Below are 13989 nucleotides of genomic sequence, written 5' to 3'. Positions count from 1 at the left end.
TCGATTGATTCCTTTTCGTCGATGATGGCTGAATCGAGTATAGCAGGTTTCTTGATAATGTTGATTTCCGATCCAGAGTCTAATAATAAACTCGTCTTAGTCTTTAGATCTGGGGAAACTATTCGTGCAGTTGGGGTCGTTGGGGAATCGTTAAATTTTATTGAAATAATTCGGAGAGGTCGCCTTCCGAATCTGAATTCAACTCCTGATGATTTTCCTTCGCCGGTTGCTTGTGCTTCACTCTTTTCCTTTTGCCTTGAGATTCTGGATTCTCTGTCTGTGACCTCGTTTGGTTGTGGGATGACTCCCCCACAATATTTAGTGGTTGTTCGTTCGATCTTATGGTCGGCATTGCGTTCGCTCTGTCTCTCGTTATGGGTGGTGGAGTCGATCTCGCGGGGATGGCTGTCCTTGTTGTGTTTGTTGCCGTCGGCGCCGGTCGCCTGGTTGCCGCCTGTACTCTTGGGCGATTCGGCGTATCGTTCCTTCGTGGCTCGCCCCATTCTCCCGAAGGACGTGTTTGGTTTCCCGATGGTCTCGAAGCATAGGGTACGATTAATCCGGCATCTACTCGGGCTTTAAATTTGTAACAGTCTTTCACTAGATGCCCGGGTTTTTTGCAATAGTTACACGTGATATTTTGTCTTCTAGAATTCAAAAAATTCTGCGATGGAGGTAGCGATCTTCGATCTTGGCGGTTGTTCCTGATATTGTTGTTAGTGTTCGAAGGATGTGCGTTGTCGCGTCTGTAATAGTTCGAGGGTGTCGGTCGTTGGGGTCGCGTTCTATCGGTTATTTGTTTCAATTCGTGTGTTGCTTTGACGGCTTGACGATACGCATCTTCTAAAGTATGGTACCCTGCTATTTTTACTCGCACATATACCTCGTTCGGAAGTCCTTTAACGAAAGCTTCTTTCGTTTCCCAATCTATAGTATCTTGGATATCGGGGGATATGATGCCGTAGTCGCCTCTTTCTCCGTCCATTATTGCCAATCTAAGATTTCTAACGCGATCCATATAATGTAATATGTCTTCCCCGGGTCGTTGAAATATCGTTCCTAATTCCCCTTTATATTCGTTAAGAAATTTCTTTGGGCCGAATAGATCCTTTAATTTGTTTCCGAAATCGTTTAGACTCATTAATTCTGTGTCTTCGATGGCGAGGAGCGCGTGTCCACGGAGCTTATTTACTAACAATTTTACCAATTGAGGTTCTTGATATTTGGGAATCATATTTCGCGCGCGCTCACAAGCTCTTAAAAAGTGGAATACCGATGGTCGATATCCGTCAAACACTGGCACCGATTCGATCGCATCTTTTAGCTTAATTGGCTGGGTATGTCCACTCGGCTGGACCGTCTCTTGTTGCGTTGTCGGCGGCGATACGGGTGTTTTAGGTTCTTGTTTTGTTTTAAGTTCGAATAAGCCGCTTTGTAATTCGGCGAGTTTTGCACTCATATCGCGAAAGTTCGCATCCCATGCTTTACGCTTTTCCGACAATATCAAAACCATTCCTTCGTCCAACGATTCCACTACACTCGCCATTGTTTCTTAAATATTTGTTAAATATATATATTAATCAAGATAGACTAACTAAATATTAACGACAAGACATGACTGAACTCGGTGCAAAGGAATAAAGTTATGCTACACGAAATAACTGGTAACACAATACACAAAACATTAACTAAATTAAACGAGACTTACATAAATGCAAGTCACGTATAATCGAAACAATGACTATTGAAATTCGGTAACAATACAATCCATGCTATCGCATTAAAGTAGCACACGGTATTGACACAAACAATATCATGAAACACAAAACAATATTACAAAACACTACTAAATAAAATTATAGTGATTAACAATTAATTAGTTATTTCAACAACACGTTACTGTTGACATTAAACCAACGCCATACCAAAGAGACACGCGAGCGACCATGTTGAAAAATTCGTCGCGCGCACATACAAATAACAGCCAATGCAATACAATACAGCATCATAATAGCAATGTTAGGTACTAATAAAAAAAAAAAAAAAAAACAAGAAAAAGGGGGAGAGAGTTAAGGAAACTATATATAATAAATAACAACTAACATAATTATAACATATTATATATATTATATTATATACAGGGATACAGTATTCGTACAAAGGAACAGATCCAAACGAAAATTATATATATAAAAAAAAATAAATAATATATATATGTAATATCGTGATATAATATATTTACAAGGAATGGATGATACAGATGTTAATCGGACAGAAAAAGACGATTGTTGTTCAACCTGAACTATTCACACCAAACGTACAGAAAACAGCACAACTAAATAATTAGATAACGACTCGACTTTCACAAAATGCAATCAACACTCTCTCGGCAACGCCACTCGCAAACTCCGTTTGTTGATTCCTTTTCTCCCGTCCCTTGGCAACCGCTCGTGGCCAAGATCACGTAGGTCTCCTCTTTCCAAAACTACGCGATCAAAAACAATCGCCTCGGCTCTCGCGACATTCCACGCGGTTCACCCGCCAACTCCCAGGCCTCTCACTCACGATACTACATATATACATTAACTATTTTTATATGTGTGTACAGAACTGATGGCGAACTCATCAACCATTTTCTGAACGACGGATGGAAGAACATGAATAGCAATCCACACAATGGAACTGTAAAGTATTTGTACGCCACTCACGAAACCAAACACTGATGCTATCCACCTGTAAACAAACAACATTTATAACTTTCACTTATGTTCACCACTATATATATATACACGCATGTTGTAAAGTAGGCGGTATTTATAACATTCACTTCCATTGATAATGCAAGTGACTCATAAAAATAAGCCGTCATATTTACCATTGCACGCACATATATATATATATATATATATATATATATATATATATATATATATACTCGAAAACAAGGTACATTTGTGATATTTGTTCCTATTGATGATATATACTTATATATTTATAACAATAAAACAAATCTCATTTATACTACTTACCAATACGTACGCATATATGTATATAATGACAATCCAAGTAGTATTCATAATATTTATTTTCACTGATAACAAGTACGTAAAACCTAAAATAAAACAAAGGTTTTAACAATAAAAAGAAACAAAAAAAAAAAGAAAAAGGGGAAGAAGAAAAAAGGAAAGAAAAAAAATATAACGTTGTTAGGGAAGTGATACATTTACACTGTACATGAGAGTGTGTGTGTAAGGGCCAGAGGGCGTCAAGGTCTTAGTGGAGACAAAAGACTGTTGCCAGATGTTAGAAGAATCTAGGATAGTCGGTTGGCGACCAGCGTGCGTGCAAGACGTTCTTCAGAGAGTAATATAGATGTATAACTGTTGTGTGGGAAATGTAGGCAATAATTTGTATTCCCATATCCTCGAATTTCCTTAACAAATATATATAAATATAAAATTTTCTTTTTCTATAAAAGGTTATTCCTATTTCTGATAAACTCGAGAAATGAAAACATTATACCATGATACACTGACACAAAGATACACCACACAGAAGAAACTAATAGAGAACGCTTTAAGCTTGGCAAACTTACCGCCCGACGAATTTGCATACACCATAACCAAAACCCAGGACACATGGCTTTGATCGCAGGAGAAGCGGTCCATATAGTCAAATGCATTCCGGTACAAGTAAAGGTACGACATACAACAAAATGCTACTCGGAACTACCCGTTTGGCAAAGGAATCGCACCACAGGAACTCCGCCCGGACGTGCGCCAAACGTGGCGATATTCAGCACCATCGTCGTTGGCCACGAGCGGAATGTATACCCAAAAGACCTCGATGCACTACGGGACCACGTCATGTTCGCGGCAGAAAATCTGCAGTCTTGAACGCATTGGCCAGAGGAGCAACAGGAAAAACAATCGTCCCTGGAACAGTAAACATCCTGGGAATGATGGACAAAACACATTAACGACAATAGCGAAAAATACCGTATCAAGCTTATGGACTGGTTTTATGGAATTTGGAACTGTCAGTGCAGCAATATTTGGAATACTCGCAATATTTAAACTAATCAAGACAATAATATATATAGCCGCACACGGATACCAGTTACGTGAAACTTACGAATGCGGAATCGCCCTATTAGGAGCAATATGCGGCTCAGTCACCCACCCGCTACTATACCTCAAAAGAAGACGAAATATCGATGATCAAACTGCACAACCTCAAGGGATATCGATAACACCGGTAGTCACTCAACTACCAACGACATCTACGTCCGCCTTGAGCGAACTCAGAGATACCATCAGTCAAATTTCCTTTGGAAATTTGAACTCCAAGGGCGGGGGTGTCACGTCCCGCGCTCCGCACGCGCCGTAACAAGAACAAGAAAACCATTCTATACAAAACACGCGAATAAGGATTTGAATGCACAAACGAACACACGGCACTACGAAACAAAAGGAAGGATTAACAAAACGAGGGCGATTGACGGATCCAACCAATAAACAAAATACATATACACACAATTCTAAATAAACCAGGAAATAAGAATAACTACAAAAGGGGAAAATAATTGAAACGCCAGGAATATATATATATATAAATATATTTCAATCAATCAATTTGGAGAGTTACATATAAGTATAAACATATATGCCGAACATGTAATAACCTAGTAAATATTAGAGACAGTGCTTCCAATACTATGCAATAAATACAATATTATCAATTTATGAAATATAAGTATACATGAAGTCAAAAACTAATAGTTTAACGAATACATAAAACATACAATATTGTATTATTAAAGAAATGAAGGTTACATTGTCAGAAATATATATATGTGTGCGAATTCTATCAAACTGATAATCTAAGATACATACTTAAAACTAGCCTACATTCCGGTAAAGAATTATAAAATAAGAACTATATTACGGAACATGCATGTCTATATATAAATATGTAATATCGTGATGTAATATGTTTACAAAACGTGGACAATAGAGATGTTAATCAGACAGAAGAGACGATTGTGGCTTAACTTGAACTATTCATACCAAACGTACAGAAAACAGCGCAATCCACACTCTCTCGGCAACGCCACTCGCAACCTCCGTCTCCGCTCGACTCGCACTCGGCTTCTCGACTCGCACTCTCGTTCTCGACTGCCCCTTTCTGGCCGTTGTCGCATTCTGTTGTCCTTTTCTTAGGCCCACCGCACACGTGTTCCGCAGACGCTCGTGGCCAGGGTCACGTAGGTCTTTTCCACGAAATTATGCACTTGAAAAGACCGATGACACATTGATGGGCCCGACGGCGCCTCGGCTCTCGCGACATTGTTCATAGTTCGCCCGATATTTCCCAGGCCTTTCGTCCACGATACTACATTCGGCCATCCTGCAATAACATCTGCCCTCAGATGTTGCCTTCTATCTCGCTGTCATCAGATGCGTCACTTTCGGCGTTTATGACCCAAGGTTTCATAAAATCGAGGTGTGTGCGGGTCCTTCCTTCGGTACTGCTTCACACGCTTTCTTCTTTTCTTGTAATTTCGCAGGTTCCCTTCTAGCTTACCTATGTTTCGTTCGGTTAGGCTACAGTCAAGGCAGTTGGATACCACGTGTTCGACCTTTTCGCGTAACCCCTTGAACCAGAAGTCCTTCTTGACCATAGCTTCTGTTTTGGTAACCTCGAACTGCCCACGCTCGTGCGCTTGCCTGACTACCTGAGCCCGCATCGCCTTCGATACTACTATTAGCACATCGTCCTCACACTCCTTATACAAAATATTGTTTCTTACTACCTGCCCATCGGCCTGACTGCACGTTGCGGCGTCCAAAATCCTACGGACTTCGATGTCCTTGTTCCGTGCCCTTCTCAACCGTGCAATCAGCCCGTCTTCACTCTCCGTTACATACATAGTGCTCGGCAGGGGGTTCCTACTCGGAGCATCTACATGCTGCATACTTTTCCCCGGCCGATGACACACCTGATACTTAATCTCGCCTAGTAACAAGGCCCACCTAGCCACACGCACACACAAATCTTTCTTTCTAACTACACCTATCGGACTCGCATACTCCAAGTCTGACGATTTGATGACACCCTCGTTTGTCCACGCTTCCATCAAATCATCTTCTTCCTTTCTTTCCGACGGCGCCAGTCTTCGCGGTCTTCGCGCTACCGGCTTGTCGCTTTCCAAAACTACTTTTTCAGTTATTCCGACGTCTCGCTTCTTCTCCGGCCTATACCCCCTAACGATATCGCGAATCGCTTCACGATAATGCGGTTCCCGTACGTGTGTCAGGTCTGTTTCGTCGGTCTGTTCTACCGCGTTTACCCTCAGTACATCCGGCGCGTCCTCGTGACCGTCGGTCTGATCGTCAAGTCGTAAAAATGTCACCTCGCCCCGTTTGACTCGCAACTCTACCTGGTCTAAAAAGTCGGTACCTAAGAGTAGACTGTGTCTTGTCATTACCTTATTCGAGACAACATGCAGAGTGACAGTAAAGTCGTACCCGTCGACCGTCATTACCCTTGTGAACTCGCCCCGGGTGCTATTGCCAGCGGAACCAACACCGTCGAACTTAAGCGTGCAGTTTCCCAGAGGTGGTGATCCTAACCTCACATACTCATCCGCTCGTATGAACGTAAGGTCACTACCTGTATCCACTAACGAGACAAACCTGCAGCCATCTATCGACACGTCCTTCAAGTACTTTCCCTTTTCGGATCTTGACACTACGCAAGTCTCTTTCGGTCGTGCCGTACACCTCGCTGCAATATGTCCAAATCCGCTGCACTTGAAACACCTAACACCTTCTCCCCTCTCCGGACACTTAACACTTAGATGATCCTCACTACCGCAAATGAAGCATCTTCTTTTCTTCATTGCATCTACAGATTGACTGGGCTTCCCGTTCTTCTGGGTTTTAGCCGACTTCACAATCGACTTTGCTCTGCGACTCTTCTGCTCTTCGTACATTACTAACCTCTTCCTCAACTCTTTGATTGACGTAGCGCCGTATAATACAGCCTTATTGTTCTCGTCGTCTATTATTCCATCCACTATGTATTCCACCTTTGCTTCCTCCTCCATGTCCACATGGCTGGCTATTTCGAGCATGCGGTACATGTAAGCCAAACATGCTTCATCACTGTCCTTTTTTGTTTCTTCAAGTTTCTGATGAACTTGCCTACTGTTGACTTTCCTCGAAAATTCTTTCACTAGCCCCCTCTTCAACTCATGCCAAGTCCTGGCATGACACTCGAAGCTCGCAAATATTTTCGCTGATCCCTTCAGCAGCTTCCTTGCGTAGACTGCCTTCTGCCCATCCGACCACATGCACGTATCAGCGACTTCCTCGAACGACTCGAACCATCGTTCGACGTTTTCACCTCTGTTGCCACTAAACGGCTCTAATGCATCTTCGACGTCTCTAAAACTCAGTGTCGAACTAACACATGCCCTTCGACAACATTCGTCACGGTCCTGATACACCCTTCGCGTATCTCTCTTGTATCCTCTGGCGTTTTCCTTGTCATCTTCATCCTCACTTTCGTCGTCGCTTTCTTCTTCCGACGATATGTCGTTACCATCCATGGCCGCTCGTAGCCGTGCGCGTAACTCTACTTTTCTTCCCGTCGTTTTTAAACCCAAACTAGCGAGGCGCTCCTTCAACTCCTTCGTATTCATTTTCTCAACATCCTCATCTTCGTTGCAATCACGCTCAGCTCTCTGTACATTTTCTAAATCTCGTTGACCGGTTAGCTCTTCACCGCCCGTCGATCCCTTACGATACGATTGTCCAGCCCTACACGCCCGATTCAGCCTTGCAATCAGCACTGACCTCGCACCCGATATAGGGAGGTTCATTCGCGCGAGCTTATTCCTCAGCTCCTCCAGCGTCGAACCCTCTTCACCCGACAATCGTTCGTCCTCGACGTTTGCCATTTTTCACACTGCACAAACTTAAACAGTCAACGATATCGTCTTTTACCGCACCGCGTACCGGTAAATTCACAACTAGCTCGAATAGCTCTGTTAAACCGTTTCGTTTTCTGTCTTGTCCAATCCCGGCTGAGCCCCCAGAAATATGTAATATCGTGATGTAATATGTTTACAAAACGTGGACAATAGAGATGTTAATCAGACAGAAGAGACGATTGTGGCTTAACTTGAACTATTCATACCAAACGTACAGAAAACAGCGCAATCCACACTCTCTCGGCAACGCCACTCGCAACCTCCGTCTCCGCTCGACTCGCACTCGGCTTCTCGACTCGCACTCTCGTTCTCGACTGCCCCTTTCTGGCCGTTGTCGCATTCTGTTGTCCTTTTCCTAGGCCCACCGCACACGTGTTCCGCAGACGCTCGTGGCCAGGGTCACGTAGGTCTTTTCCACGAAATTATGCACTTGAAAAGACCGATGACACATTGATGGGCCCGACGGCGCCTCGGCTCTCGCGACATTGTTCATAGTTCGCCCGATATTTCCCAGGCCTTTCGTCCACGATACTACAAATATATAAATTATATTCTAAACTAAACTACTATTAATGTATGCGCATTCTACATTATTGATTCAAATCGATAATCTAAGATACATACTTAAAACTAGCCTACATTCCGGTAAAGGATAAATAAATAATTGACATTTCATTTCGTATGAATACTACACTGCCAGGAGAAATATGCATATGAATACGTGTATATATATATATATATATATATATATATATATATATATAAAAATACGTGTATATATATATATATATATATATGTATGTGTGCGCGTATGTTTTATATTATCGAATACTCTATAAAATAAACTACTCAAAACAATAAATAACGCAATCGAAGAATTACAAAACATTAGCCATATTAAAATGACACACAACATAAATATATATATATATATGTCGGAGATGAAATGAAAACCGGAGCCTTCCCTATGCAATTTTGAGGAAGCCTTTTAATGCTTTAGCCCAGATTTTATCATAACTGTAATTAAGTAATTGTCATCTGTAATTGTTTGACATTTGTGAAAAGCGAAAGTGGGTTCGAGGTGACAACTGGTCGCTGAACGTAGCCACGGTCACGGGATAAACGTTTTGCCTGACGAAGGTGTGGATCGGTTGTATTGTTCTCCCTAGAAATCACATAGAATTGTACTTTAGAGATGTCGATATAATGGGACACACGTTGTATGAGGAATCAATCTCCAGACAGAAACTGCCTAGCAACGGCGTTTGGATCTTTCTCGATGTTTCCAAGGAGTATATAACAAACTTCTGACAGATATTGCCTAGCAACAACGATTGGAACCTTCTCGATGTTTCCAGCGAGAATATAAAAAACAAATGCAGTCGGATTACGAAAAAGATTTTAATCAGAGAGCATTCGTGTGATCGCCTTGGAAAGTGATACATCGAGTAATTTTCCGAGTGATTCAGCAAACGTATTTTTTGTGTTATAAAAATTGTTTAAAGTTTTCCCGTTGACCGTGGATTCGTTTGAACCCCGGATCATTGTTTATAGCGTAAATTAAATTCAATATTTGTAAATTTATCAATCGTTAATTTTCATTATTCGTTAAATTAGTAAATCGTAAGATATATTATTCGTTTATTTTATTGTTCGATAAAACTTATTATTCTTTAATCTAATTAATAATCTAATTTATCATTTGTTAATCAATCATATCATTTATAAGAATTCATTATTCATAATATTTGTAAAACCTTGTTTATTCGTGTAAATATATTCTCTGTTTTGTAAAACAATGGCTAATTCAAACGAAGAATCGTTACGCGCCTTAAATCCTAATGTTAACCCGACATATATATATATATATATATATATATATATATATATATATATATATATACGTATATTCACACGAACAATACTTTTGTCACTTTAAAACAATATTAATAAATAAATGTTCTAATTGCGGTAGAATAAGGAAAAACGAGCGGCAGACGGAAAATTACTTCGATATCAAGCAAAACTAAAGACCCGTCACTATAACTTTACTGATGACATTTATGAGCAGCTATGTTAGATTTACACGCGTATTGCGACAGGAATATTAGGGATTAATGGAAGTCAGTCGCGAGAAATAAATCATGAAAACACATTCTTAACACTTTTCTTTAATAAAATCAGTGCGCAACTACAAATGTAAAAAATATATATATGTCGGAGATGAAAGAACACCGGAGTCTGTAATTGAACAATTGTAGTTATTCAATCCGATTGTAATTGTTCGAGAGTTGTGATAATGAGCTTGGGCTCGAGGCGACAGCCAGTCGCCGAACGTAGCCGCGGTTACGGGATGAACGCTTTGTTTAACAAAGGTATGGAGTAATTCTATAGCTCTCCTTAAAAGAAATATTCGTGGCGACACGCGACAGTAAACATTCCAACGGTTTCTGTCCCGTGGCTCGCCACACGCAGACACTATTCTTCGAGTAAGATGATTGCCAGATGTCGATGCGTCTCCGCAGTACATGTTCGGCTAGCCCGAGGGCCCGTTATAAATCTTAAGGTTTAGTTAACTAAAGTCTTTCAAACAGACAAACAGTCTTTGTCCCAACTACGGGAAGATAGGGGAGACATATTTTTCAACGAGCGGCGTCTCCCACTAGCAACTTTCCCTCGAGGGCGGCTAGCATCTTTTTCTAACCACCGATATGGAGATTGACCAATTAGCAGCAACGCCAATTTCCCTTACTTTCTGAACGAAGGCTTTTCTCGACGAACCCGATGATCTCGTATCCTTATACACACCCCATTATAGTTTTCCTCTGTGGCATCATCGGGACGGGAAAGGCATTCTCGTTCGCGATCTCATTGATGAAAGGAGTAACTCTTTACGATCAGTGAATATTACGCGTCCGACTTTGATTTTGTGAGTACGTTCATCTATCATCCCGTCGACCGCGGATTCGTTATTGAACCTAGGATCATTTTCATTAGTTTCTCGAGTACCTAACTACCACGGTTACTTGTCCGGTTCTGTAATAATCGTATTTGCACTAGTCAATGTCTTCTCTATTGCATAACGACAACGTGTAACCCAAACGAAGATTCGTTTCACGTCCCTAACCCTAATTCTAATGTAAACCCGACATACATAATAATTCTATATTGAAAAAAATATGAAATTAACATGATATATACATTACTACATAAGTTATATATAAAATATGTATATTATACCCCTGCCTACTGACTGATATGAATTTCTTTTGGTCTAGAATGCGTTAAAAGAGTGCGCAAAGAAGTCGAAATTACTTATTGTAATTAGTAAAACGACCTGAGAGGCAGACAGATACAAGAAAGAAGGAATATTATATTAGCGGCATTTTTGTAGCCATTATATATGGTTTCGATCGCATAATTAATCAGCATCAACTTACCAGTCTTTAACGGAAGGAAAAAAAGAAGAGCAGACGGCACACAGACCGCAATCATGATCATTTTCAAGTAGAATCTCAAACTGCCGTACATCTTCGAAAACTTCGTTAGTCGTAAGGGATCAGAGGATGATGTCCGCGCTGCGGAAAATAGATGAGAAGCGGCTGTTTCAACAACCACCGTGTAGGTACTGCACTAGCCAGAAGTATCTGCGACAGAAATCAGAATACACTCGTTTTCGCATGGTTGGATCAATTTCGCGTGGGACTAACCTGATTGAACCTAACGCGGGATAATTGCTCAACTCACGACTTTAACCAGCCCGCTTGATTCTCTGTAAATGCTTGAAATTGACGCTTGGATTCTTTCCAGATTAACTAGCTTTGCCCCTCCCTCCCTTTATCTATTTTCTTAGATCGACTTAGACTGCCACAACATATTATCTTTCTTCTTTTCTTTTCTTTTCTTTTCTTTTCTTTTGATCTTTTAAAGCCCTAAATCGCTGGCTATTTTGTATACTATATATTTTGTACACTCAATTACTCTGTAAGTCATAAGTACATATGTTTTACAACGTTATTTGTCATATTTCAGTTAAACCCCAGAAAAGCCAGAAATATATTTTCAGCATATTTTAACGCGCCCCTGGCAAAGATCTCAAAAACGAGTTGCGGCACAATTTAAAGAGACAAATAGCATCGCGGGTCTCGTTGTGGTAACACACGGTTCGCCAGTTTTTTTTTTTTTTTTTTTTTTTATATCGGTGACTGCCATATTCTCTTGAGTTTCCAAATCGTAAAGAATCTTTCCCCAGGGATGGGTCAACTGTGTATGTCCCCATGCGACGTAACTTGCTTAAGGAACACGAGCCGGTGATATGCAGGCAACGTATAATTGATTATCATTCGCTCTGAAACGCTGAAGTAATGACCAGTGCAGTGGTCCAGTGGTCATATTGAATGCCGCTGGATATATCAGCATTTGGCAACCTAACCCAGAGAAGCAGGAAATATGAAGCCACCGAATACCAATTAACTTCGTAGTTGCACGGTTCACATTCCATCATTTCTGAATATGCGAGGACAGTCTTCTTATTGTGCTTTTAATTCTTTTATTTGTTTCATTTTCAGCAAATATACTGGTTTTTTAAATTAAGCTTCTTTTTATACAGAGTTACAGATTATATTAATTTTATATAGAATATATTTAAGAAAGATATTTAATTTTTTGCTAGTTAAGTATTGATCGATTAAGTTACTGTACCTTTGTTCCGATAAATGCGTGCCATTTCCTCGAATCTAATATCATAGCAAATGCCAATACCTATTTTGCAGCCCTTCACATCGAACGTCGTTAGGGAGTCACCAGGACTGAGTGAATCACTCTCTCGAAAAGTAATCTTATTAGGAATGTCGATGTCGAATAGATGTACCTAATAACATAAAAATGTGGTCGCTAATTCTATTGCTGCAACTTTTGTAATTTAATATCAAAGTTACCAACTCCTAAACTTTAATTATTTTTTATTTAACAACTGACAGCGTTTTTATCACTTTCTTTTATTAAAAAATCTTATCATTTAATAATGTTTAAAAAGGAGAAAAAATAAGTATAATAATATTTTAAGTATGTGAAAAATTTATATTACACATTACAACAAAAATGGGCGTTTCCCGTATCATAACGTATTTTATAAACCGCAAATTATAGAATTGGTTATAGTATACGTATGTACATATGTATATTCCTAAATTATTCCTAGATAGAGTCACTTTCTTCACCCCAATATTTTCAAATTCAAAGCCATAAAGGAATATATTACTTACCTTTCGATGTCTTGCTATCAAAGTTCCATCGGGACCCCAAATAGTACAGGTATTGTACAATTTATCGCCCTCTATTTCAGGCATCGTACCACCAACTACATAGATGTTTTCTTTAGCTGCGTTCGATGAAGCAACGCTCGTTTCGCCATCAGGAATACTCTCGGCGTATTTTGAAAAGTACTCTGCATTGCAATATTTCAATTAATGAAAAATAACTGTCTTTTGTTCCAACCATAAATTAAATTGAAATGTTTGTCAGTTTTTTATTTTCTAAATTATTAAAATAACTAAGTTTTATATTTCGACTTAATTAAGTATGCAATTACTTAGCTAATAGTATATATAATAAATTGTTTCTACAGGTTCAAAATGAAAAATGAATATTTAGAAATATTTAATTACGACAATGCTATTTGTGTTAGCATCAGTGGCTTGTTACTCAACGACTTTGCTAGTACTTTTTGAAACATAAAGTTAGTTTTCAATTAACACTTATACTAGAGGCGGAATTATAAATGCAAAATAATTGATAATACTAATTTATAAGTACCTAATTATTAGTATCTTAAAAAATATATTTATACAAAAATCACGATAATCATGAAAATGGGGAAATCCTATATTCTCGAATCAATTCACAATTTATTTTGTATATTAATTAGATTCCGCGCTCATCAGTATGTACTCACTGGCGACATCGAGAAAATGTATCGGCAATTCCTCGTA

General features: G+C 39.6%; 1 protein-coding gene and 1 long non-coding RNA gene across 3 annotated transcripts; both read right to left on the bottom strand.

Annotated features, from left to right (window-relative positions):
• Positions 1-1874: 1874 nt before the first annotated feature.
• LOC143302904 (uncharacterized) lies at positions 1875-3579 on the bottom strand. Its single transcript, XR_013058767.1, has 3 exons — positions 3235-3579; positions 3030-3112; positions 1875-2733 (listed from the first exon to the last, which is right to left on the bottom strand). It is a non-coding gene; the product is annotated as an uncharacterized LOC143302904 (long non-coding RNA).
• Positions 3580-4841: 1262 nt separating this feature from the next.
• Positions 4842-13463, bottom strand: LOC143302903 (uncharacterized). Of its 2 annotated transcripts, XM_076619844.1 has the most exons (5): positions 13264-13463; positions 12701-12869; positions 11710-12426; positions 11440-11646; positions 4842-8530 (listed from the first exon to the last, which is right to left on the bottom strand). In XM_076619844.1, exon 5 carries the CDS (start codon positions 7964-7966, stop codon positions 5465-5467), a length of 2502 nt encoding a protein of 833 aa, XP_076475959.1. In that variant the 5' UTR covers positions 7967-8530; positions 11440-11646; positions 11710-12426; positions 12701-12869; positions 13264-13463; the 3' UTR covers positions 4842-5464. The 2 variants fall into 2 exon arrangements, with proteins under 2 accessions (XP_076475959.1, XP_076475960.1); XM_076619845.1 differs by lacking the exon at positions 11710-12426.
• Between the last annotated feature and the right edge of the window lie 526 nt (positions 13464-13989).

The sequence above is a fragment of the Bombus vancouverensis genome, chromosome 7 (genome assembly GCF_051014615.1).
Source record: "Bombus vancouverensis nearcticus chromosome 7, iyBomVanc1_principal, whole genome shotgun sequence".
NCBI classification, from domain to species: Eukaryota; Metazoa; Arthropoda; class Insecta; order Hymenoptera; family Apidae; genus Bombus; species Bombus vancouverensis.
This window is presented reverse-complemented; position numbering and strand designations above follow the sequence as displayed.